At 47.7% G+C, this 25,818-nt stretch overlaps 1 protein-coding gene across 2 annotated transcripts in view; it reads left to right on the top strand.

Moving 5' to 3' along the window:
- Positions 1 to 25,818, top strand: part of LOC137332602 (F-box/WD repeat-containing protein 11) — a 156,941-nt gene that overhangs the window by 91,899 nt on the left and 39,224 nt on the right. For both annotated transcript variants that reach the window (XM_067996556.1, XM_067996557.1), the window contains 2 exons: positions 8,685 to 8,871; positions 10,854 to 10,944. In XM_067996556.1, coding sequence (XP_067852657.1) covers positions 8,685 to 8,871; positions 10,854 to 10,944 — 278 coding nt within the window. The remainder of the gene's footprint in view (positions 1 to 8,684; positions 8,872 to 10,853; positions 10,945 to 25,818) is intronic.

Below are 25,818 nucleotides of genomic sequence, written 5' to 3'. Positions count from 1 at the left end.
ACATAGGGAAAAACGTACAGAAAGTCTCCTAAGTACCCTCACGAAAAAAATGAGTGAACAGATCTGGATGAAAGAGAAAAGGAGAAATAAATATATTGGAACATTAGATTGGTTCATTTATTTAAAAAAAAAATACAGCCTTTCCCAACGGGCCTGATGTGAGAATGGCAACCCTCGATATGCCCCAAATCCCTCTGTGTCAAAGCGCTGTTAGAGATTGTTACACATAGACGTCCTCTGCAGTAGAACATTATGTACCTTAAATGAGATCCTATGGGCAAAGTGCTGAGAGATCTCGCCCATTTGTCGAGTGGGCAATGGATGGTGATATTTATTCACTCCCTGGTGGCCAAGACATGTCTGATTTGCATTGCATTTTTTAAATATTAAAAGCTGTGCCTGTAACATTTAAGTGTGGTGATCTGAAAAATATTACTGCAGTTTCCCAGACCACTGAACTGGTTAAATACGTGGTAATTGGCTATGGGTAATTTGAGTTTCACAGAAGGTAATATAAATCATTGCTTACCGTACCACAGTTACGGGGCATAAGCCTATTCTAGTGCCAATCTGAGCAGTCTCGTCATCTCCTGATGCTAGTATTGGGACCTAGCCATGTTCGAATACTGATATGGAAATCCAGCCCTGTCCTGATTGTGGCCTGCGGGGGGTCTGGCCCTGTCCTGATTGTGGCCTGCGGGGGGTCTGGCCCTGTCCTGATTGTGGCCTGCGGGGGGGTCTGACCCTGTCCTGATTGTGGCCTGCGGGGGGGTCTGACCCTGTCCTGATTGTGGCCTGCGGGGGGGTCTGGCCCTGTCCGGATTGTGGCCTGCGGGGGGTCTGGCCCTGTCCGGATTGTGGCCTGCGGGGGGTCTGGCCCTGTCCTGATTGTGGTCTGCGGGGGGTCTGGCCCTGTCCTGATTGTGGCCTGCGGGGGGTCTGGCCCTGTCCTGATTGTGGCCTGCGGGGGGTCTGGCCCTGTCCTGATTGTGGCCTGCGGGGGGTCTGGCCCTGTCCTGATTGTGGCCTGCGGGGGGGTCTGACCCTGTCCTGATTGTGGCCTGCGGGGGGTCTGGCCCTGTCCTGATTGTGGCCTGCGGGGGGTCTGGCCCTGTCCTGATTGTGGCCTGCGGGGGGTCTGGCCCTGTCCTGATTGTGGCCTGCGGGGGGTCTGGCCCTGTCCTGATTGTGGTCTGCGGGGGGTCTGACCCTGTCCTGATTGTGGCCTGCGGGGGGTCTGGCCCTGTCCTGATTGTGGCCTGCGGGGGGTCTGGCCCTGTCCTGATTGTGGCCTGCGGGGGGTCTGGCCCTGTCCTGATTGTGGCCTGCGGGGGGTCTGGCCCTGTCCTGATTGTGGTCTGCGGGGGGTCTGGCCCTGTCCTGATTGTGGCCTGCGGGGGGTCTGGCCCTGTCCTGATTGTGGCCTGCGGGGGGGTCTGGCCCTGTCCTGATTGTGGCCTGCGGGGGGTCTGGCCCTGTCCTGATTGTGGCCTGCGGGGGGTCTGGCCCTGTCCTGATTGTGGTCTGCGGGGGGTCTGGCCCTGTCCTGATTGTGGCCTGCGGGGGGTCTGGCCCTGTCCTGATTGTGGCCTGCGGGGGGTCTGGCCCTGTCCTGATTGTGGCCTGCGGGGGGTCTGGCCCTGTCCTGATTGTGGTTTGCGGGGGGGTCTGACCCTGTTCTGATTCTGGTCTGGGGGGTGGGTCTGACCCTGTTCTGATTCTGGCCTGGTTGGGGGGGGGGGGGGGGTCTGACCCTGTCCTGATTGTGGTCTGCAGGGGGGGTCTGACCCTGTCCTGATTGTGGTCTGCGGGGGGGGTCTGACCCTGTTCTGATTCTGGTCTGGGAGGGGGGTGGGGGGGTCTGACCCTGTCTTGATTCTGGCCTTGGTTTGGGGTGGGGTGGGGTCTGGCCCTGTCTTGATTCTGGCCTTGGTTTGGTGGGGGGGGGTCTGACCCTGTCCTGATTCTGGCCTTGTGTGGGGGGGGGGGTCTGACCCTGTCCTGATTCTGGTCTGGGGGTGGTCTGACCCTGTCCTGATTCTGGCCTGGGGGGCGGGGGGTCTGACACTGTCCTGATTCTGGCCTGGGGGGCGGGGGGTCTGACCCTGTCCTGATTCTGGCCTGGGCGGGGGGCGGGGTCTGGCCCTGTCTTGATTCTGGCCTGGGCGGGGGGCGCTCTGGCCCTGTCTTGATTCTGGCCTGGGCGGGGGGCGCTCTGGCCCTGTCTTGATTCTGGCCTGGGGGGGGGCAGGGTCTGGCCCTGTCTTGATTCTGGCCTGGGGGTGGGGGGTGGTCTGGCCCTGTCTTGATTCTGGCCTGGGGGTGGGGGGTGGTCTGGCCCTGTCTTGATTCTGGCCTGGGGGTGGGGGGTGGTCTGGCCCTGTCCTGATACTGGCCTAGGGCTTTAATCCTGTGCTGATACTGGCCAGTGTCAACAGACTCCCTAACTGACAATTTGAACAATAACCAGACCAGTATTGGTTATCTTACTCAACTGTTCTGATGCCATTGAACCTTATGGCCAGTTGAGTAAGATACCAGAATATCTGAGCCTCCCAGCTCTCCCAACCATGTCCCCACGGAGTAGTCTTCATCTCTTTTCTCTTTTTGATGCTGATCGATTAGTTGTGTGTTTCCGGATGCTGATTGATTTGCTCTGTAATTTTTGCTCTTTTTTTCCTGCTGTATGCATCTCCAATATTTGTCATTCTCTTTCAGTAACATGATCAGAGTGCTTACTGGAAAAAGGGTAATTTGGAGTAAATTGCAGTTTAAATAGTTAAGTAAATGGTTAAACTGCAGTTGGTCTAATTAAGTCTGAGGATGATAGGCGAGGTACAAAGTACCATTGCCAGCTGCAGAGCGGCCATTAAGCCCCCTGACTCCAAGCTGCCAGACAGCACAATTTTCTCTGATTATAACAGCTGCTGAAGATGCTATTGATCCCTTCTCACTTCTACTGAAGTCATTGATTTTTTTTCTCCCTTTCTCTATTTCTTGTCTATTTTTTCCTCTCCCTCCCCCCCCCCCCCCCCCCCCCCCCAAAAATCACCCTGGGCCAGCTGATGTTGTGTGTCATTACAGCTGTTATAAGTAGAAGCTCCTGCCTGCTAACCACTACAGGTAGACCCTTGAATGAAGGGATGTGGTTTCAAGTCACTTTTGGATTTCATAAGTGTTATGATTGTACTGTGCTTGTGCCCTAGTTGAAAGCATCCAGTGTTAATGGCAAGGGAGGTAGGAACAAAAGATTGAAATGCCTTGGGGTAGTACTTCAAATCAAATTATAACCTCAGAGGGGAAGAGGAAGTCCATGGGATGGACATTTTTATTCAAAGTTAATATGTCACTCAATATTTTTAGGATTGGGAATAGGAATTCTCTACCTAACAGTATTGTGGGAGTACCTTCACCACACAGACGGCAGCGGTTCAAGAAGGAGGCTCACCACCATCTTAAGGGCAACTAGGGATGCCAGCCTTGCCAGCGACACCCACATCCCGAGAATGAGTACAAGAACAGGAGTAGGCCATTCAGCCCCTCGAGCCTGTTCCGCCATTCAGTTTGGTCATGGCTGGTCTGTATCTTAACTCCGTCCACCAGCCTTTCCTCCATATCCCTTGATACCCGTTACCAACAAAAATCTATTGATCTCGATTTTGAAAATTTCAGTTGACCCAGCATCCACAGCCTTTTAGAGGAGCGAGTTCCATTTGGATGAAATGTTTACTTCCAGCAGAGATTGGCCAAGCCATATCTCCTAGTGTTGTTACTGATGTACACTCTACATACACAGCTGGTATTGTGGTTTCCTGGGGTGGGTTGGCATGGACCTGTTCTGATCCAGAGCTGCCAGACCACGGGAAGGTATGTTGCACGCTGGGTTTGCAATGTACACAACAGAGACATTACTGACGGACTCATCTGCAGGGCCATCTGATTTGGATACATTTGACATTTTAAACAGTCACTCCGTACCTTTTCTATGTGCAGTGAGGGAGCAATTTGAGTAAAAATGACTCCCCTTTGAGCATAATTTAAGTGCTTTGTTTAAACTTTGAAAATGTTCCTTTGATCTCAATGTGGTCGATATCCCTGCTGCAGATGGCTATCGGAACATTATAAAGCCCCTGATAAACTTTCCCAGTTAACTGGCATCAACATTTTTCTTTATTGAGCCCTCCCCACTGCTCTTTTTAAAAAAAAATATTCTGGGACAAGCTATCATTACAAATTTAGAGAGAGTAAAAGTCATTTCAGTTCATCCTGACCGTGATTGGTAGTTCATGGTCAGTTATGGTATGGGATTTGGTGACAGTAATCACAGGGCCATCCCTCAATCCATCGCCAGTGTGGTAGAAGTTCACTAGTTGACATGTGGGTGTGCCGTATTGGTATTTTGTTTGCTATTGCCTGAGTCGACAGGGTCTCGTGAGACGGCCCTGAGAGCCCCTTGCAAACACGCAGAGCATTATAGAAATGCAAGTCTATTACATTACTTTGAAGCCACTCTGAACAGCGGGCTCTCACAAACGACGACGAGTAAATCTGTTTCTCATGGTGTTGGTTAAGGGAGGAATCTTGACCAGGACACCAGAAAATCTCCCTGCCTCTCCCTCGTTAGGGCAACGGTCTTGTTTATTGAGTGGATGTTTGTGTATTACATTAGGCACCCTACAAAAAAAATGTTGCACATGTGCACAATTGTGTTGCATGTGGGGAATACATTGCCAGTGAAACAGTAATTGTAAGTTTATAAATGTTTTTCAAGATCAGTATATCTGCTAAAGGTACGTGCAATCACACCTCTAGCGATTCAGATCATAGCAAGAGTTGTCCCCTCGTATGGTTGGAGTTCCTCAATGTGATCCTTTTTGCTGGGTTCTGAATCCACCCAGTTGACTGAGATGGGTTCACAGCCCAGTCGGCACCAGTAAGATTTGTGCGCACACACTCGCTACATGGGTGCTTTTGGGGCTTTTGACATTCCGACCACAAACCTCCCCTGACAGAGATCCCACAGACCTGGAATAACAAGGCTGTGTTGGTGGGCTGTGAGCTCAGTGCACCCCCCCCCCCCCCCATCCCCAACTCCAATCCCCCTGCAGTCAAAGAAAGTGTGCAGTGCGGCATTTTGTCACTGGAGGTGATGGACATAATCTCCCTGTGCAGATTGGGGATCAAACCTCAGACTGTGCAGGTGTGTCTGTGTGGCTCTGTTCCACACTGGACAGCAGTGCATTTCTACCAGCTGAGCCGCTGTAAAATGACCCGGCCTAGCAGTGGAACATCGGTTTGCACTTCTGGCGCTGAAATGAACGGCAATAACCTCGTCAAGCTGAGACCGAGTTGCTTGTGAGTGTAGTACACCTGGTGTGCAGGTTAATCTGAAAATGTTTGAATTGGCTAAGAGATTCTGAGGGTGGCTGTAGATTTCTATCAGTTTAATGTCACGAGGATATCAGTGAAATGCAAAGGTGGGTAGCTGGCCTATTCATAATATGACCTGTGAAAAATATCTGGCAGTGTTTGGAAACTTGGGTTGTGTCTGGAGAGAGTATTTTGAGCTGGGTAGGGTGGATTGCTGGTGGTGACAGGTCTGTTATTGCTGGTGGCATTACTGGGAATAATTCAAGTGATGAATTAAGCGTATTTTAAATAATTGAAGTGTTTTGGCTTAAGTGCTAATTTTCTTAGAATGCATTGCTGTCAATAGACTAGCGACAACGCTGGAATTGGAGCTAATTAGATCAAAAACCGCATAAAATATTCGGCTCATAAAGCTGCCTGTTCAGCCTGTGATATACAATGAGAGAATCCTGACTGAGATCATTGGAGAGCTTTAAAGGGAATACAAACCAGATTAATAATGTGGGAAATTTGTTTGTGCTGGCATGACAACACAAAGGAAAGAACTTGCATTTATTTAGCACTTTTCACGACCTCCGGACGCCCCAAAGCGATTTACAGCCAATAAAGTACTTTTGAAGTGTTGTCTCTGTTGTAATGTAGGAAACGAGCAGCCAATTTCCTCACATCAAGGTCCCACAAACAGCAATGAGATAATGATCAGATCATCTGTTTTTTTTAGTGATGTTGGTTGAGGGATAAATATTGGCCAGGACACTGGGCGAACTCCCCTGCTCGTCTTTGAATAGTGCCTTGGGATCTTTTACGTCCACCTGAGAGCAGACGGGGCTTTGGTTCAACATCTCCTCTGAAAGACAGCACCTCCGACAGTGCAGCACTCCCTAAGTACTGCAACGGAGTGTCAGTGTAGATCACGTGCTCAACTTTCTGGCATGGGCTTGAACCCACAACCTTCTAAATCTGTGGCGACAGTGCTACGACTATCCAAGGCTGACACGTAAGGCAATTGTTAATGCATGCCGTCTTAGTGTATCTGCGACACTAGGGGCAGTCTTGTATTGCAAAACTTGTTGGACCGAGCAAAACTGAAGTAGTTGTTTGAAAACTCCTGGACTTGCTCCATCCATAGAATTGGACCTACTGCATTCACAGAAGGCAAAAAGGAGCTGCTGCTACAGTGACTTACATTACAGGAGTAACCTGCACCCACACTTGATTCTCTTATGTGGGAAGTCAGCAGTTTTCACTGTCTGGAAGCTGATCTGGGAAGGGGTGAAGTTGCTACATATATAGATTGTAGTTTATAAAATATTGAAGATTCCTGGCTAGTTTCATGAGGCTATAATGAAAGTGAATGGGGTGTTGGGAGGTATCGCTAGGACAGTTAAATATAAAGCTCAAGACACAATACTTGTCCTGTACAAGACCTTACGGTTATCTCCTCCCCCCCCCCCCCCCCCCCACCCCCACCCCCACGAAACCAGGCATTTGGAATGCTGTGCAACAATTTTTGTGGGGTGTTTTTTTGATGTATGTAGGCTGCACTGGGTCTGGATCGGATAGGCAGGATGGACCAGTTGGATTTTCCAGTTCACCTTGCATGTCTGTGTGCATGTCGGTATTATATGTAATATTTTTCGAAATCTTTCGTTCTGCTTTAGCTATATTGCCCGCCGATATACAAATTCTTGAATGCCAGTGAGACATGCTGAGCATGGATCACTAAATCAGAGAAACGAGGTGCCCATGCCTGTGAGCTCCGAAGCACAGAGCAGTCGAATTTTATTTTTAAATGAGGGGCGGGGGAGATTTATCTATTATTGCCGTCCAGCTGTGACAGGAAGCCCCACAGTGACATCTGGCAGGGACCGACTGAAGGTGTAAACCAGATGACTCCGTGCTTGAGAGAATCTGCATTCAAATGTAGCTTCAATTTAAGGGACCAGCTGATGTGAATGAGAGTTTGGTGACTGATTGATTAAATATAAAATGGCCTGGTTTAGAGGTGGGGGGTGGGGAGATAGCTGTAAATCTGGAACAAAAGCAGGAAATCCATCAGCAATTGTAAAAGACAGAAGATAGATTGATGTTTCAGGTTAGGAAACTGAAGGATTGGCAAGTATTTTTAGTGGGGTTGGGGGAAAAATAATGGGAGGATGGGTGGGGGGAGAACTCCTGTGAGAGAGGTGGTTAGATATCCTGCAAACTGCTTAATAGCAAAATAATTCCAGTCGTTTGGTTCAGAGCTTGTATCGTGGGGGTCACTATTTTAGTTCCTGCAGTACTAGAATTTTACAGGCTGATGTACAGTCAAGAGGCAAAGTCTTTGTCGAAAATGAAAATGGTGCCTGCATCTCTCTTCCCCAGTGACTGTGCTCATTCAACAGTAAAGCATCGAGAGCGATTTGGCATGATATGCAATATAGGAATTGCTGAACAAAAATAGACCAAGGCCCATCTAGTTCGGCTTCTACCATCCCGATAGCATGATAATGGAGCTGTTGACTAATCATGTCAATCAATCTCATGTCAGTTAGTCTACAACAGACCCAGACATGAGGTGAGGAAAACCCCAGTAGTGGAGAGCTTTGGGAACCATAGCTCCAAAGTCACCTGTTCCTCCCAAGCATGTTACACTTACCCCATGTCACCTCTCAAATTGCTCATGTACTATATCACCAAATGTTATTGGGATATATTATATAAATGCAGGTTGGCAACGGCTAGCAACCGTGAAAAGGAGAACTGCTGATAAATTAAGTTCAAAGTGGTTGGTTGAAAAATGAAACTTGATATTTTTTTTTCATCAACTTTCTTGCTGGCCCACGACATTGCCCTTACCCAAGTGGCTGCTGTGTTTGTGTGTGTGGACCTAGCCAGTGAGAGGCAGCAGGCTATTCGACTGTGGCGGGAAGAGGGTGGAATCGCAGTCGAGCCAGAGCCTGAAGTTGATACCTACACGTTCCAGCAGGACCCACTGGGTAGTGAGCAGGCGCTCTGGCTGATTTTTATTTTCTCCTACCACCACCTGAGCCCAGGGACGTCTAGGTGAATTGTAGTGCCCCAGCCAAAATCAGCGAAACCTCCTCGGACCAGGGATTGAAACTGGGACCTTCTCGTCAACGTGGCTTGGTACCATGCCACAGGCCGCATTTACCCACAAAACCATCGGGGGGGAGAGCTGGAATGATCTTAAAAGGAATTCACTGCGTATGTTATAGTGAGTTGCTACATAACTCCCTGACTAGTGGTGTTTGTTACTGGACTGCCTATTAATTGATGTGCTTTTCTCAAATGTTCTTCTCTGTCTACAGCCCAAGGGTTGGACCACATAGCGGAGAACATCCTGTCGTACCTGGATGCCAAGTCACTGTGTGCGGCTGAGGTGGTGTGTAAAGAATGGCAGCGGGTGATCGGGGAGGGGATGCTGTGGAAAAAGTTGATTGAGCGGATGGTGCGTACGGACCCGCTGTGGAGGGGGCTTGCAGAGAGGAGGGGATGGTGAGTTACATATATCACACGCTGAATTATTTTCCAGTTCATCGTTCAAAACAGCCCAGTCCTAAGTAACAAAAGGAGTGACTACCCTTTCTAAATCGAGAAACTCCACGTAATTGCCCTAGATATGAGTCCGAGAATTTCAGGCAGTAGTGTAAACTCTGGGTACAGCTGACTGTCTACTTTTGCACACTCTGGAATTCCCTCCCTAAACCTCTCCGCTTCATTCTCTTCCTTTAAGACCCTCCTTAAAACCCACCTCTTTGTCAAAGCTTTTGGTCACCCCATCCTAATGCCTCGTTCTTTGGCTCTCCGTCCATTTTTTTGATTACCCCTCTGTGAAACACTTGGACGTTTTTCTACGTTAAAGGCGCTGTATAAATACAAGTTGTATTGCATCTGAACCCTTTGAATTTGACTTCTGCTTTTAAGCCACCCATAATTCATGTCCCAGCTGATAAGGGGAAGGTATGGCTCTCGGTGTGTTCTATATGCTGTACCTTTATGTCCCAGGACCAGGTTTGAAACTGGGATACAGATTAATTCTACTCAATTCCACCCCCTCCCCTCAACCCAATTTAACCAATGGGCACTACGGTCAATTTAATCGTTCTATTATCATTTTGGCTGAGAACGGCTAACCCAGCGCAAACTTGGGGGGACCAGTTCGTGGATCTAACTAATGAATTGGTTTGTACCCTGTTAGCTCAGGTTACGTAATCTAATGGTTCCCTTTGCAGGAACTGCTATGTACAACAGGGCACTTGTATAGTACTACCCAGAAGAACAAATTTACAGGTGTTTTCTTTTTATAGGAATGCAGCTGAAATTTGAAAAGGTGGTGTGTAAGTAAAGCTGAGGTGGTGATTGGGAGGACAGCACAATACATTTTAAGTAATGTTAGAAGCAATTTATGTGCGCCTCCCCATCAGTGATGTCATGGAGCGGCTTAGTGACAAAGATCAGACTTGGGGGGGGGGGGGGGGGGGGATCTCCATTGAAGGTGAAAGATTTGAATAAGTAATTCAGTATTTTCATCAATAGTTTATCTCTTGTTGCATTGCTCAGAGCCCCTTTTTTTGGAATTAAGCATGCCCCCCCTCAGCTGACACCTTTGACTGAACTTGCTCATAAATTGAGTTCTGGGGTGGCCTGGGGTCAGCCCAGACCTACAGCTTTCAGTTACAGTATTTAAATGGTTGAAGTATTACCAGTTTTTGGTGTGGAACTGTAATGCCTGCCTTCTGTGTTCTTTGTGCATTTCGATTTGTCTCATATCATTGGTGCTTACTAGCCATATGACTGGGCCATGCTTACAATGCGGTGTTAATCAGAAAGCAATTTAAAATGCTAAATCATACATTTGTATAGTCGCAAATACAGATATACACACACATAATGGTGAATACTTTCAATAAAAAAGTGCTCCCCATCGACACTCCTTCCCCTTTTGAGACTTTTGCCTGGCTGCTTCACCTTTTAATTGCCAGTAGACCAATTAGTAACCAGGGTAGGACCTATGATGCAGTGATGTGACACAGAATTCTATCAATAAATGCTTCCAAGTGACTTAAAGTAAGAAAGAAAGGCTTGCATTTAAATAGCACCTTTCACGACCGCAGGACTTCCCAAAGTGCTTTACAACCAATGAAATACTTTTGAAGTGTAGCCACTGTTGTAATGTAGGAAACACGGCAGCCTGAAGGTACTGCTAGCTCTCCGGTAACGTCAATTAATTTAATTTCCTCCGGTGACTAGGGTCTGTGTGGCTCCAGCTGTGGAAAAGGCACAAGAGCCCCTGTATGTCACAGAAGCTTGAGAGCCACATTGCCAGTATGATCAGTGCAATTCCAGTACAAGTCGAGACTCCAAATTCTGTTTCAACTTTATCCAAGCAAATGGTCTGTAACAAGAGATGTTAGCTAGCGTTGATGTTAAATGTGCCTTTGCCATTATTTATACATGTCTGTGTCCTTCCTTCCTAGGGAACAGTATCTGTTTAAAAATAGGCCTGCTGATGGTCCGCCAAATTCATTTTACAGAGGATTATACCCAAAGATTATCCAGGATATAGAGGTAAGATTTACTTAAACTCGGGATCATATATAAAAGAAGTTGGTGTGCCCTCAGTTTTTTTTTAACAGATTGAACTTGCAGTGGGCTGCTGAATTTTGAAATGCGTTACAATCCCCTTTGCCTGTTCTGTTACTGATGCAGTTTTAGGTATTCCTGTTCACGTTGTACTATCACCATCCCCTGGTCACTCAGTGAAAGGATTCCGATTAACTGGACCGATTCTAGGGCACACGTTAGGCACAGAGCAAAAATCAAAATGTTTTGAACTTTGGATTGTCTACTCAACAACTTTAAAGCCCTGGGATCCAGCATGCTTCTACAGCTTTGCCCAAGAACAGCTTTTCTCCAAAAGAGAAACCGAAGTGTTGGAAATGCACAGCAAGTCCGTCAGCATCTGCAGGAAACGAGACAGTTTAACGTTTTTGGGTGTAGACTCTCTGTCAGCAATAGCAGGTCCCAACTGGAGCAGCAGTCGGGACACTCCACTTGGCCTCCGCGCCCTTTGGGATACGGAGGGGAGGGATAATCGATCAGCGTTGCACTCCTGATCACTGTCCAGTGACTCCTTCGTCAGCAACTGAAGAGAGAAAAGACAGGTTAACATTTTGGAAAGAGACTCTTTGTCAGAACTAACTTCAAATAAAGGGCCTGCTCCTGAAATGTCCTTTCACATTTTTAATTTTGTATTCTAGATTTCCCCAATGTTTTTTTCCCCCTGTGATCTCCAAGATGTTTTTCAGATTTAAATGTGTATTTTTACAGTTTACTAGTACAGCAGGGTGCAGATTTTGGGGTACTGCAACAACAACTTGCATTTATATAGAGCCTTTAATGTAGTAAATTGTCCCAAGGTGCTTCACAGGAGTGCTGACAAACAAAATTTGACACTGAACCACGAGATATTAGGACAGGTGACCAAAAGCTTGGTCAAAGAGGTAGATTTTAAGGAGCGACCTAAAGAAGGAGAGAGAGGTAGAGAGGCTTAGGGAGGGAATTCCAGAGCTTAGGGCCTAGCCAGCTGAAGGCAAGGCCACCAATGGTGGGGCGATGAAAATCAGGGATGCGCAAGTGGCCAGAATTGGAGGAGTGCAGAGTTCTGAGGGTTGTAGGGCTGGAGGTGGTTAGAGATAGGGGGAGGCAGGGCCATGGAGAGATTTGAACTCAAGGATGGGAATTTTAAATTCGAGGACTGGGAGCCAACGTAGGTCAGTGAGCACTTCCTATCTGAAGTTGGGGGGGGGGTGCTGGGGAAAGAGAGAACAAACTGATGGTGTATGATTAACTTCACACAGGCACATTAAGATGTCCAGCTGGTTTGGACAGCCAGTCAGTTGATATAAATAATGGTTGGATAAAGGACCTCTGACTGTACCTGTGGCTTAAATGATTCCAATGAGAAATTTAACAATTTTCCTTAAAACCTTTCAATTGAGGAGTTGGCTCTATTTTGTCCCAGTCCCACTGTATTGTGCCCCTCGATTGTTATAAATTGGATAGCCAGGTGGTGACTGACAGAATACTAGAGCCTGGTCTTCAGCTGCTTCCAAGCCCTTTATTCACAGAGATCCACGTTACACCCACACCCTAGATAAACTGTCTTATAAATGAATGCAAGAGTTCCCAATTGATACGTACCACCTGAATACAATTAACACTAATTGATATAAATCACACGGATACAATTAACGTCGACGATTGGTTAAAGCTAATGTCGCATTAAGTCACAAACACCTTTCACCATGTGGTAAAATACTCGTATTTTGCAAACCAGGAATGAAAAATATTTCTGAATAAAATGTAGCACCTTCTGTTTATATATAGATATAGGTAGATAGAGATTTTTCTTTTACAAAAACCTGCTGAAGATCTCCCTGGGGGAAAAAAAGGAAATCCTTTCACTATGTAATGTAATCTTTGCAAAGCATTTACAGATCTGTTCTCAACAAAGTTCCCAAAGGTTTCATTTTTGGATGAATTTCTATGGCCATAACATTCTTCCTAAAGTAGGACATCCGAAATCAGACACACTGTTGTAACTGTGGCCTAACCAGTCCGGGGCTTTTTCTAACTTTTCCTCTTAACTCAGTCCTCAACATTACGGAGCAACCTCGCCATTCTTCTCTATCACTTCCATGGTTTGGATCTTTTCCTTATGCCTCCGTGACAAAAGCTGGACGCAGTATCCAAGCTGAGGCCTGATTAGAGCATTGTACAGCATCAGAACATGGCCTCGGACTGAAGCTGTGCTGATCGGGCAGTATCACTCAACGTTCTACTTCATTGCTGCTCTACAGTGACTGGACGTGACCAGTGTGGAATCTACGGGCACTCCCATATCTCTCTCAGCCTCTCCCCTAGTTGCCCTAACATCATACATTACATAAGTATGCCTCTGTCCTCTTCCTCCCCTTTTCCTCTATCTCCTCCCCCACCCCCTCCCCACTGCCTGTTTTTTCTTCCAGTCTATAAGAACTTATACTTAATCTGATCCCTGGGACACCCCACTCAGTACATCTCCCCCTCAGCACCGATCCCTGGGACACCCCACTCAGTACATCTCACCCTCAGCACCGATCCCTGGGACACCCCGCTCAGTACATCTCCCCCTCAGCACCGATCTCTGGGACACCCCGCTCAGTACATCTCCCCCTCAGCACTGATCCCTGGGACACCCCACTCAGTACATCTCCCCCTCGGCACCGATCCCTGGGACACCCCGCTCAGTACATCTCACCCTCAGCACCGATCTCTGGGACACCCCGCTCAGTGCATCTCCCCCTCAGCACCGATCTCTGGGACACCCTGCTCAGTGCATCTCCCCAGCACCGATCCCTGGGACACCTCACTCAGTACATCTCCCCCTCAGCACCGATCTCTGGGGCACCTCACTCAGTGCATCTCACCCTCAGCACCGATCTCTGGGACACCTCACTCAGTGCATCTCCCCGGCACCGATCCCTGGGACACCCCGCTCAGTGCATCTCCCCCTCGGCACCGATCCCTGGGACACCCCACTCAGTACATCTCCCCCTCAGCACCGATCCCTGGGGCTCCCCGCTCAGTACATCTCACCCTCAGCACCGATCCCTGGGACACCCCGCTCAGTACATCTCACCCTCAGCACCGATCTCTGGGACACCCCGCTCAGTACATCTCACCCTCAGCACCGATCCCTGGGACACCTCACTCAGTACATCTCCCCAGCACCGATCTCTGGGACACCCCGCTCAGTACATCTCACCCTCAGCACCGATCCCTGGGACACCCCACTCAGTACATCTCACCCTCAGCACCGATCTCTGGGACACCCCACTCAGTGCATCTCACCCTCAGCACCGATCCCTGGGACACCTCACTCAGTACATCTCCCCAGCACCGATCCCTGGGACACCTCACTCAGTACATCTCCCCAGCACCGATCTCTGGGACACCCCGCTCAGTACATCTCACCCTCAGCACCGATCCCTGGGACACCTCACTCAGTACATCTCCCCAGCACCGATCCCTGGGACACCTCACTCAGTACATCTCCCCAGCACCGATCCCTGGGACACCTCACTCAGTACATCTCCCCAGCACCGATCTCTGGGACACCCCGCTCAGTACATCTCACCCTCAGCACCGATCCCTGGGACACCCCACTCAGTACATCTCACCCTCAGCACCGATCCCTGGGACACCCCACTCAGTGCATCTCACCCTCAGCACCGATCCCTGGGACACCTCACTCAGTACATCTCCCCAGCACCGATCTCTGGGACACCCCGCTCAGTACATCTCACCCTCAGCACCGATCCCTGGGACACCTCACTCAGTACATCTCCCCAGCACCGATCCCTGGGACACCTCACTCAGTACATCTCCCCAGCACCGATCCCTGGGACACCTCACTCAGTACATCTCCCCAGCACCGATCCCTGGGACACCTCACTCAGTACATCTCCCCAGCACCGATCTCTGGGACACCCCGCTCAGTACATCTCACCCTCAGCACCGATCCCTGGGACACCCCACTCAGTACATCTCACCCTCAGCACCGATCCCTGGGACACCCCACTCAGTGCATCTCACCCTCAGCACCGATCCCTGGGACACCTCACTCAGTACATCTCCCCAGCACCGATCTCTGGGACACCCCGCTCAGTACATCTCACCCTCAGCACCGATCCCTGGGACACCTCACTCAGTACATCTCCCCAGCACCGATCCCTGGGACACCTCACTCAGTACATCTCCCCAGCACCGATCCCTGGGACACCTCACTCAGTACATCTCCCCAGCACCGATCTCTGGGACACCCCGCTCAGTACATCTCACCCTCAGCACCGATCCCTGGGACACCCCACTCAGTACATCTCACCCTCAGCACCGATCCCTGGGACACCCCACTCAGTGCATCTCACCCTCAGCACCGATCCCTGGGACACCCCACTCAGTACATCTCACCCTCAGCACCGATCTCTGGGACACCCCGCTCAGTACATCTCACCCTCAGCACCGATCCCTGGGACACCTCACTCAGTACATCTCCCCAGCACCGATCTCTGGGACACCCCGCTCAGTACATCTCACCCTCAGCACCGATCCCTGGGACACCCCACTCAGTACATCTCACCCTCAGCACCGATCTCTGGGACACCCCACTCAGTGCATCTCACCCTCAGCACCGATCCCTGGGACACCTCACTCAGTACATCTCCCCAGCACCGATCCCTGGGACACCTCACTCAGTACATCTCCCCAGCACCGATCTCTGGGACACCCCGCTCAGTACATCTCACCCTCAGCACCGATCCCTGGGACACCTCACTCAGTACATCTCCCCAGCACCGATCCCTGGGACACCTCACTCAGTACATCTCCCCAGCACCGATCTCTGGGACACCCCGCTCAGTACATCTCACCCTCAGCACCGATCCCTGGGACACCCCACTCAGTACATCTCACCCTCAGCACCGATCCCTGGGACACCCCACTCAGTGCATCTCACCCTCAGCACCGATCCCTGGGACACCCCACTCAGTGCATCTCACCCTCAGCACCGATCTCTGGGCCACCCCGCTCAGTGCATCTCCACCTCGGCACCGATCCCTGGGACACCCCACTCAGTGCATCTCACCCTCAGCACCGATCTCTGGGACACCCCGCTCAGTGCATCTCCACCTCGGCACCGATCCCTGGGACACCCCGCTCAGTACATCTCACCCTCAGCACCGATCTCTGGGACACCCCGCTCAGTGCATCTCCACCTCGGCACCGATCCCTGGGACACCCCACTCAGTGCATCTCACCCTCAGCACCGATCCCTGGGACACCCCACTCAGTGCATCTCACCCTCAGCACCGATCCCTGGGACACCCCGCTCAGTACATCTCCCCAGCACCGATCTCTGGGACACCTCACTCAGTACATCTCCCCGGCACCGATCTCTGGGACACCTCACTCAGTACATCTCCCCGGCACCGATCCCTGGGACACCCCGCTCAGTACATCTCACCCTCAGCACCGATCTCTGGGACACCTCACTCAGTACATCTCACCCTCAGCACCGATCCCTGGGACACCCCGCTCAGTGCATCTCACCCTCAGCACCGATCCCTGGGACACCCCGCTCAGTGCATCTCACCCTCGGCACCGATCCCTGGGACACCCCATTTAGTGCATCTCCCCAACCTGGCATCACTGCTCATTGCTGTAAGCTTGTATAGCGGTGTTAATTGGTTCAGTGTCTGTGGTCAATAATATTAACCAGTGCCTGGGGATGTTGATGAAGGTTGTGAACTTTTGTTTTTGCAGAGAGTAGAACCATCTCATTTCCCCTTAATTTCTTTGATTCTTTTTGATCTCTGTGATTGAGTGAAATTGATAACTTGCTGGCAACTCCCCACCTGTACCACACTCAAGCTGGCTGCTTGGAAGTGGTGCAAGATTGGCTCAATGAAATAAACCCTCTTTTTTTTTCCCTTCTCTCTTGTGAAGAGACGGCCTGCCTCAGTTGGCATTCCCTCCCAGTGATTGGTAACATGGTGGATGGGCTGGTGGGAGTGGGTTGAAGCAGTGACCGGCTTTGTAGGGCGTTCCTCCTGCACTGTAGTTTTGTCCTGGTCGCTTTTTTCAATATTACAATCAGCCTCCTGGGCCAGCGAGGGATGGTCTTCAGTGCCTGATTGGCATTTTGTAGCCAGAAGCCCAGGTAAATATTGTTCAGCCTGTCATTGTAGACTTGTGCAATGGATGCTGAATGGTACCTCCGCCAGCTATCCGTCCATCCCCAACACAAACTTAGAGAGGTTCCAAGCAGTGCAAGAGTTGGTTCCATGTCAATAAAATGCTGATAACAGGCATCCCATAAGGCTCTCTCTCTTCATTTGTCATTAATTCAATCTAACCTTTTTTTTGTTTAAATTTGAAAACTCAGCCGTTGTCTGAAATGTAATATGGAATTTATTGTTCTGTCGGAGCGAGTTGGCTTCACTGTGCACTTTAACTACAAGCGAACACATTTTATCCATAAAGACGTACCTTGTAAAAAATACATCTTTTATGATGTGGATAAACCTGTAAACTCTTGATGTGGTTCAGAAATATTAACCAAGGCCTTTTTGGCTGCTGCACAGGCATTCCATCCGTTCAAAAGAAAAATGTATTACGTAAAGAGCTATGTTTTTCTTTTCAAAGTCAAATTATACAATTTTTCCAGCTGCTTTAGGTGTTTTTGAAGCTCAGCTGTGGGTGTGTCCGTGTGTACTGGGGTAGCATTATCAGGACTAAAATCTATTCCATATTCAATTAAACTTCTTGCAGCTTGCACAGGCACAATTCTGTTTCCACACATTTTCACAGAAGCTGTGCAAGAAATCTTAAATCTTTAAACAGAATGTGGTCTGTCTAACTAGCAATACTGCAATTACCAGCTTGGCTCAGAGGTAGCTCTCTCACTTCTGAGTCAGAAGGTGGTGGGTTCAAGTCCCACGCCAGAGACTTGCACACAGAATCTAGGCTGATACTTCAGTGCAGTACTGAGGGAGTGCTGCACTGTCAGAGGTGCCGTCTTTCAGATGGCATGTTAAAGATCCCATGACACTATTTGAAGACTTTCCTTCAACCAACACCAAAAATCTATATATCAAATTGTAATTCATCTCATTGCTGTTTGTGGGATTTTGCAGTCTTCTACTTTTGCCCATACAACGCTGACCACACTTCAGAGTAGCTCATTGTACGTGAAGTGCTTTGACACATTTGCGAGTCACGATGAGCTGTTTTATACAACTTATTAAAAAAAAATTCTTTCCACAACCTTTTCTAGGAGGTGGTAGAAGTGACCCAAATAATAGTTTTTTTTTTAAAACCTCACCAATTTCTGTCCCTTCCGCTCAAAGTGCTGACTCTTACTGGGTTACTGTTCCACGGCCGCTGGAGCCTTCCTGTACCGTGACCAACTGGCCGTTCTTAGTGTGAGAATGTAGACAGTGGATATTGGCAGGCTGTTCGACTACATGGCACCTCACAGTTGGGCACGTCCCTTTCCTTGTCTGACCTCCCTACATGCTGACGTCGAACTCATAATCCCACAGCTTGTTGACTTAACCCAAATCTGTATTGATGTCCCGTGGTCTTGACTTTCTTGCTCAATGACACTGCCCTGTCAGAAGAATAACAGGCATAGATTTTTGACCTTGGCACCAGGATCTCCGTGTGAAAGTGGTCGGTAGTTTCTCTATGTTGAGTGCAGCTTCTCTCCCGTGTAGCAGTTGTTCCATAGAGTTTTGCTACAGACATGCAAAGGAGTGTTTTTTTTTGGCTGAAGTTTTTGTTCAAAAGATGTGATTGACCAGTACACAACTATAATCTGGGTGTTTATGGTGAGTGTTTTCAGACTCTGTTCTCCTATGGTGTGTAAAGTAAAAGATACGTATTTGTTTCTTTATCATGAATAGTTAAAAATCCTGTGTTGCAGGACATGCTTTGTACCTTGAAGCCCTCGGGTACACTATAAACTCATTGCAGCAAAAGGAATCCTGAAAGATGTCTGAGGTTTTGATGGTTAGGATCCATCCCTTTCTATCCTGCCCACCCAGGATTGATTTCTTTAACCTAAACTAATGTTATTTCTTTGTTCTAACATCTGTTTTCTCTCCTTTGCCAATCTAAATGCTGCTTGACAGAAAAAAAAACACCTCTCCTCCTTTGTGTAGCGTGGGCTCTCTTCCCATTGCTGTGTTAATTTACAGTGCAGTGAGATTTTTTTGGTTGCGAAAAACTTCATGAAATTTCCTACAATGCTTGAAACCAAATGATGGTTAAATAGAATTACATCCAGTCATGAGATTGAAATGTGCACCTGCGTCTCCCTGTTTCGTGGTAAATCGGCTGCTATGTTCTAGAATTATGTTAGTCATTCAGTAAACTATTATCGCCCAGTCCTTTTTAAAGTAGATGTGTGTGCGTTGGTCAAAGGTCAGTCAGTTGAATTTTGGAAGAGACTGTTTCAGATGCAAGGGGGAAAAGTACAAAAACCTATTTATTGAAAGTCTTTGATGCTAATTTTTCAATCGCTGTACAGCCCTATCGATAACTTGCTGAATAAACTGAAGTTAGTCTCCACACTCTTCAATGAAATGTGGGCTCTTCTAAATACACTTGGTTGACCTTTGACCCATGCAGTCGCTGGCTGCTCTTCTGAATCTCTGCACTAGATGTCTAACAGAACTGAGCAGTGTGACTAGGTGTGGGATTCTTTCCAGGAAGCAGTTGCTGGTGCAATTGAACCATATCACAACTTCGGGGTGGGCTGAGGATTGCTGGAAGCACCTGCTCATGTTGTAGTGCAGGTCTTTATTATAGTTTTAATATTCACCATAAAGGCACTTACAAAATGTGTTGATTGCAGTTCAGGTAGAGTAGAATTTCAGTGCTGAAATCAAAGCTCTTTTTGCTGAAGTTTCAGGCTGTCTTTTTTTCATGTCTGGGTCCCGATTTGTGTGTGTAATGAGGTGCAGTGAGGACAGCCTGACATCAGCTGGTGGTGCTCGTCACACATGCACTAACTGACTTCTGTGCAGGTAGAAGCCAGTGAAACATTACTGTATGTTGTATTGAGGAATGTAAGCTGATTAAACTTAAAGGTTATGATTTACGATGGAATTTTAAAAAAATCAATAAATTATGTGCTTGAAGGAAAATGGTCTCCATAGTATAAAAAGGATATAGAGGAACTGGAGAGGGTGCGAAAAAAGATTTACAAGGATTACATAGTGTGTACAGCACAGGAACAGGCCATTCGGCCCAACTGGTCCATGCCGGTGTTTATGCTCCACATGAGCCTCCTCCTTCCCTACTCCAACTAACCCTATCAACATATCCTTCTATTCCTTTCTCCCTTGTGTTTATCTAGCTTCCCCTGAAATCCATCTATGCTAGTCTACTCCTCGTGGTATCGAGTTTCACATTCTCACCACTCTGTGGGTAAAGAAGTTTCTTCTGAATTCCCTATTGGATTTATTAGTGACTATCTTATATTTATGGCCCCTAGTTCTGGTCTCCCCCACAAGTGGAAACATCTTCTCCACGTCTACCCTTTCAAACCCTTTCATAATCTTAAAGACCTCTATCAGGTCACTCCTCAGTCTTCTCATTACTAGAGAAAAGAGCTCCAGCCTGCTCAATCTTTCCTGATAGGATGATACCAGTACTGAGAGGTTAGACCTAATAAATCTTTTCTGCACCTTCTCCAGTGCCTCTATCTTTTGTTTTGTAACATGGAAACCAGAACTGTGCACAGTACTCCCAAGTGTGGTCTAACCAAGGTTCTATACAAGTTTAACATAACTTCTCTGCTTTTCAATTCTATCCCTCTAGAAATGAACCCCAGTGCTTGGTTTGCTTTTTTTTATGGCCTTATTAACCTACATCGCTACTTTTAGTGATTTGTGTATCTGTACCCCTGATCTCTCTGCTGCTCCACCCCATTTAGACTCTTAATATCCAAGCAGTATGTGGCCCCCTTATTCTTCCTACCAAAATATAATACCTCACACTTATCTATATTGAAATTCATTTACCAATTACATGCCCATTCTGCAAATTTATTAATCTCTTCCTGTATTTTATCAGTCTTACTTGGTATTAACTATACCTCCCAATTTGGTGTCCGCAAATTTTGAAATTGTACTTCCGATTCCGGACTCCAAATCATTTATGTATCTAGTGAACAACAGTGGTCCCAGCACCGATCCTTGTGGAACACCACTTTCGACCTTTTGCTAGTCTGAGGAAGTACCTTTAACCCCTACTCTCCATTTTCTGCTTTGTAGCCGGCTTGCTATCCATTCTGCTACTTGTCCCTGACTCCACATGCTCTGACCTTAGTCATGAGTCTACTATGTGGTACCTTATCGAAGGCCTTTTGAAAATTGAAATATATTACATCTACTGCATTACTCTTGTCTACCCTTTCTGTTACTACTACAAAGAATTCAGTAAGGTTGGTCAAGCATGACCTTCCCATATGAAATCCGTGCTAACTATTCTTTATTATATTTTTGGTTTCTAGAGGTTATAAACTATCAGGAAGATTGAACAGGCTTGGGGCTCTTTTCTCTAGAAAAGAGAAGGCTGAGGGGTGTCCTGATAGAGGTCTTCAAAATTATGAAAGGGTTTGATAGGGTAGACATAGAAAAGATGTTTCCACTTGTGGGGAGACCAAAATTAGGGCCATAAATATAAGACAGTCACTAATAAATTCAATAAAGAATTCAGGAGAAACTTCTTTACCCAGACAGTGGTAAGAATATGGAACTCATTACCACAAGGAGTAGTTAAGGCAAATAATATAGACGCATTTAAGGGGAAGCTGGATAAGTATATGAGGGAGAAAGGAATAGAAGGCAATGTTGATAGGGTTAGATGAAGAGGGGTGGGAGGAGGCTCATTGGGAGCACAGACACGATGGGCCGAATGGCCTCCTTCATTGCTGTATCATTCTATGTAATGAACCTATTCACTTTGGTGCCACTGCATTTATCACTGGTAATCATATTTGATGTTCTGCTCCCCTGATATCTCGAGGGTCATCGATTAGAGTTTCTTGACCAATTCTGCCTCCCAAATTCTCATCCAGGTTCCTCGATATCTCCTTCCAGAAACCTGCCAGGATAGGACACCCTTCCACGTGTCGATGTAATTTGCTTTCTCAGCTGCACGTCTCCAGCATATCACTTAACGCAAGCATTTTAGTAAACAAAATGGTGACGTACTGACTGCCAAATGGTAACAAGGAACCATTCTTAACTCTTACTGCTATTTCATTGCACCATCAATAAGTAATGAAGACTGCAACATGACGTCCAATAACAGCATGGATTGCCAGTTAAAGATGGTTATATTACTATTTGACGAAACGCCATTAAGTGTGAGTTGACCTAGTGCACTGCTGTGGGTCATATGTTATCCATGGTTATTGCCAGGATGATGGGAAACATACAAGGAGGCTGTTCTGCCTCCATCTCCATTTGAACAGTCCTTGTTCCCAGTCTGTCTAATCCGCCTCTAATCTGATTTCTGGTTTGTGTGTTTTGGATTCTCACCTCCTTTCACTCCGCCATTCAGCTGTAGTAACATTTTTCTATTTTCCAATGTTCTCTCCCTTCGACCTGAAGGTGTGGACTTTTGATGGAATATGAATGTTACAACCCTCTGGAACCTTGCCTAGTAGTCATTCTTAATGTATCAGCATAGGTGGTGAATGTTGATGAGCTGTTTGACCATGGGTGGGGGAGGGGAATCCATGACAACCAATCCCAATCTTGTTCTTGTCCAATATTTACTCTGGAGAACAACCAGGGACAGTGACCCAGGCTGGTACTTCTCTTTCATTCTCTGTCTCTTCCCCCCCCCCCGCCCCCACACTCAGATACTGGGGCTAAATTGTAGTTGTCCTGGCTGAGATGATCTAGTTTGGGAATCAGCTCTAGGACCCTTCAGATCTTTTATGACTTGAGTGCTGCCATTGGCCATCGGGAACTATCGTTTTTATATCGCTGGCTGTAGAGAGCTCTGAAATTCACTCACTGCCGTATATATCATCCACAGTGCGTCACATTCATACTGTGTCTCTGTAATCCCAAATTCTGCAGCTAGTAGTGACTTGAGTGGCCTAAGGACCTGGGCTTAATTCTAGCCCACATTGAAGATCCTGCCTGTCTTAGTGTAAGATTGCAAAAGAATGCCTTTGGCCAGTCTTAACCCATTTCCTAGCGGCGACGTGCCAACGGCACATAACCGCCTGTAATGTGGTACCAAATTGCCGGTGTCACACCAAGACCACAGGATTCGCTGGTGTGAGAAGTAAAAACAGCACTGATGCAGCGGCGGCGGGGTGGAGGAGGTATTCCATGTAAGGCCATAGTTACAGCACATTGTTGGGTCAGATATTTACTCTTACCTAACTGGTGCTGTACCTGATCCTAGCACCGAGTGAAACATGTAGGAAAATGTTCCTTTTGTCCCAAGACTCAGTTAGATATGCCAGTAAAAGTGAAAAGAAAGAAAAGTGTTTCTGTTCTGCGAGCAGAGCTTCAGTCATGGGTCCTGTGCCATTGCCCATCCGTGAGCCTAAAACCAAATCGGATTGTTAACAGAGGTGAGCATAGTAAACCGACCACTGCTTCTCCTGGCCCATTGCTACTTGGGTGCTCTTTACGGATAAGTCACATTTTGCTCCTATTGAATGTCAGAATTGGAACTGATGAAATACAATTATTTACTACCCTGAGGTAATTTCTCAAGCCAATTCTTCAACACGCAAGTGTTTTTTTAATATTATTGGAGGACAGCTTAACACTGAGCGCTTTCATGCCTCACTGAGAAAAATCTGGGCTACCTCTGCCAGGTTAATGCCAAACCTGCTCTCTCAGCCAGTAGATCCAAAACAGAGAGCTGCAATACACAGCGCATCAGTCAGCATCTGAGAGAGAATAGACAAGCTAATGTTTCGGGTGTGGACCCTGTCAGAAGTTCTTCACCTGAAATGTTGACCTCTTCTTCTCTTTCAGGTGCTGACCAGCATTCTATCTGTTCCCAGCCAATTTCCTGGCCTATTCTGTGTTGTTTCAGGCTTCCAGGTCTCGTGGTTTATCATTTTATCTTAAGTCATGAATACCTTTAAAGCAGATTGATTTGTATTCATGCTGTAACTGCTTTATTCCATACGGTAGCATAGTGGATATGTTACTGGACTAGTAATCCAGAAGCCTGGACTAAAATCCGGAGTCATCAGTTCAAATCCCGCTACGGCAAGCTGGAGAATTTAAATTCAATTAATTAAATAAAAATCTGGAATTAAAATACTGGTATCAGTAATGGTGGCCATGAAACTACCGCATTGTCGTAAAAACCCATCTGGTTCACTAATGTCCTTTAGGGAAGGAAACCTGCTGTCCTTACCCGGTCTGGCCTATATGTGACTCCAGACCCACAGCAATATGGTTGATTCTTAATTGCCCTCTGAAATGGCCAAGCAAGCCACTCAGTTGTAAAATCTCGCTACAAAAAGTCATAAGAATAAAACCGGACGGACCACTCTGTATCGGACCACTAGGCACCGGACACGACAACAGCAAACCAAGCCCAGTCGACCCTGTAAAGTCCTCCTCACTAACATCTGGGGACTTGTGCCAAAATTGGGAGAGCTGTCCCACAGACTAGTCAAGCAACAGCCTGACCTAGCCATACTCACAGAATCATACCTTTCAACCAACGTCCCAGACTCTTCCATCACCATCCCTGGGTATGTCCTGTCCCACCGGCAGGACAGACCCACCAGAGGTGGCGGTACAGTGATATACAGTCAGGAGGGAGTGGCCCTGGGAGTCCTCAACATTGACTCTGGACCCCATGAAATCTCATGGCATCAGGTCAAACATGGGTAAGGAAACCTCCTGCTGATTACCACCCACCGTCCTCCCTCAGCTGATGAATCAGTCCTCCTCCATGTTGAGCACCACTTGGAGGAAGCACTGAGGGTAGGAAGGGCACAAAATGTACTCTGGGTGGGGGACTTCAATGTCCATCACCGAGTGGCTCGGTAGCACCACAGCTGGCCGAGTCCTGAAGGACATAACTGCCAGACTGGGCCTGCGGCAGGTGGTGAGCGAACCAACACAAGGGAAAAACTTAATTGACCTCGTCCGCACCAATCTACCTGTCACAAATGCATCTGTCCATGACAGTATTGGTAGGAGTAACCACCGCACAGTCCTCGTGGAGACGCAGTCCTGTCTTCGCACTGAGGACACCATCCAACGTGTTGTGTGGCACGACCACTGTGCGAAATGGGATAGATTCAGAACAGATCCAGCAGCTCAAAACTGGGCATCCATGAGGCACTGTGGGCCATCAGCAGCATCAGAATTGTATTCTAGCACAATCTGTAACCTCATAGCCCGGCATATTCCTCACTCTACCATTAGCAACAAGCCAGGGGATCAACCCTGGTTCAATGAGGAGTGTAGAAGAGCATGTCAGGAGCAGCACCAGGCATACCTAAAAATGAGGTGCCAACCTGGTGAAGCTACAACTCAGGACTACATGCATGCTAAACAGTGGAAGCAACATGCTATAGATGAGCTAAGCGATTCCACAACCAACGGATCAGATCAAAGCTCTGCAGTCCTGCCACATCCAGTCATGAATGGTGGTGGACAATTAAACAACTAACGGGAGGAGGAGGCTCTGCAAACATCCCCATCCTCAATGATGGCAGAGTCCAGCACGTGAGTGCAAAAGACAAGGCTGAAGTGTTTGCAACCATCTTCAGCCAGAAGTGCCAAGTGGATGATCCATCTCGGCCTCCTCCCGATATCTCCACCATCA

This window comes from Heptranchias perlo, chromosome 14, assembly GCF_035084215.1.
Source record: "Heptranchias perlo isolate sHepPer1 chromosome 14, sHepPer1.hap1, whole genome shotgun sequence".
NCBI classification, from domain to species: domain Eukaryota; kingdom Metazoa; phylum Chordata; class Chondrichthyes; order Hexanchiformes; family Hexanchidae; genus Heptranchias; species Heptranchias perlo.
This window is presented reverse-complemented; position numbering and strand designations above follow the sequence as displayed.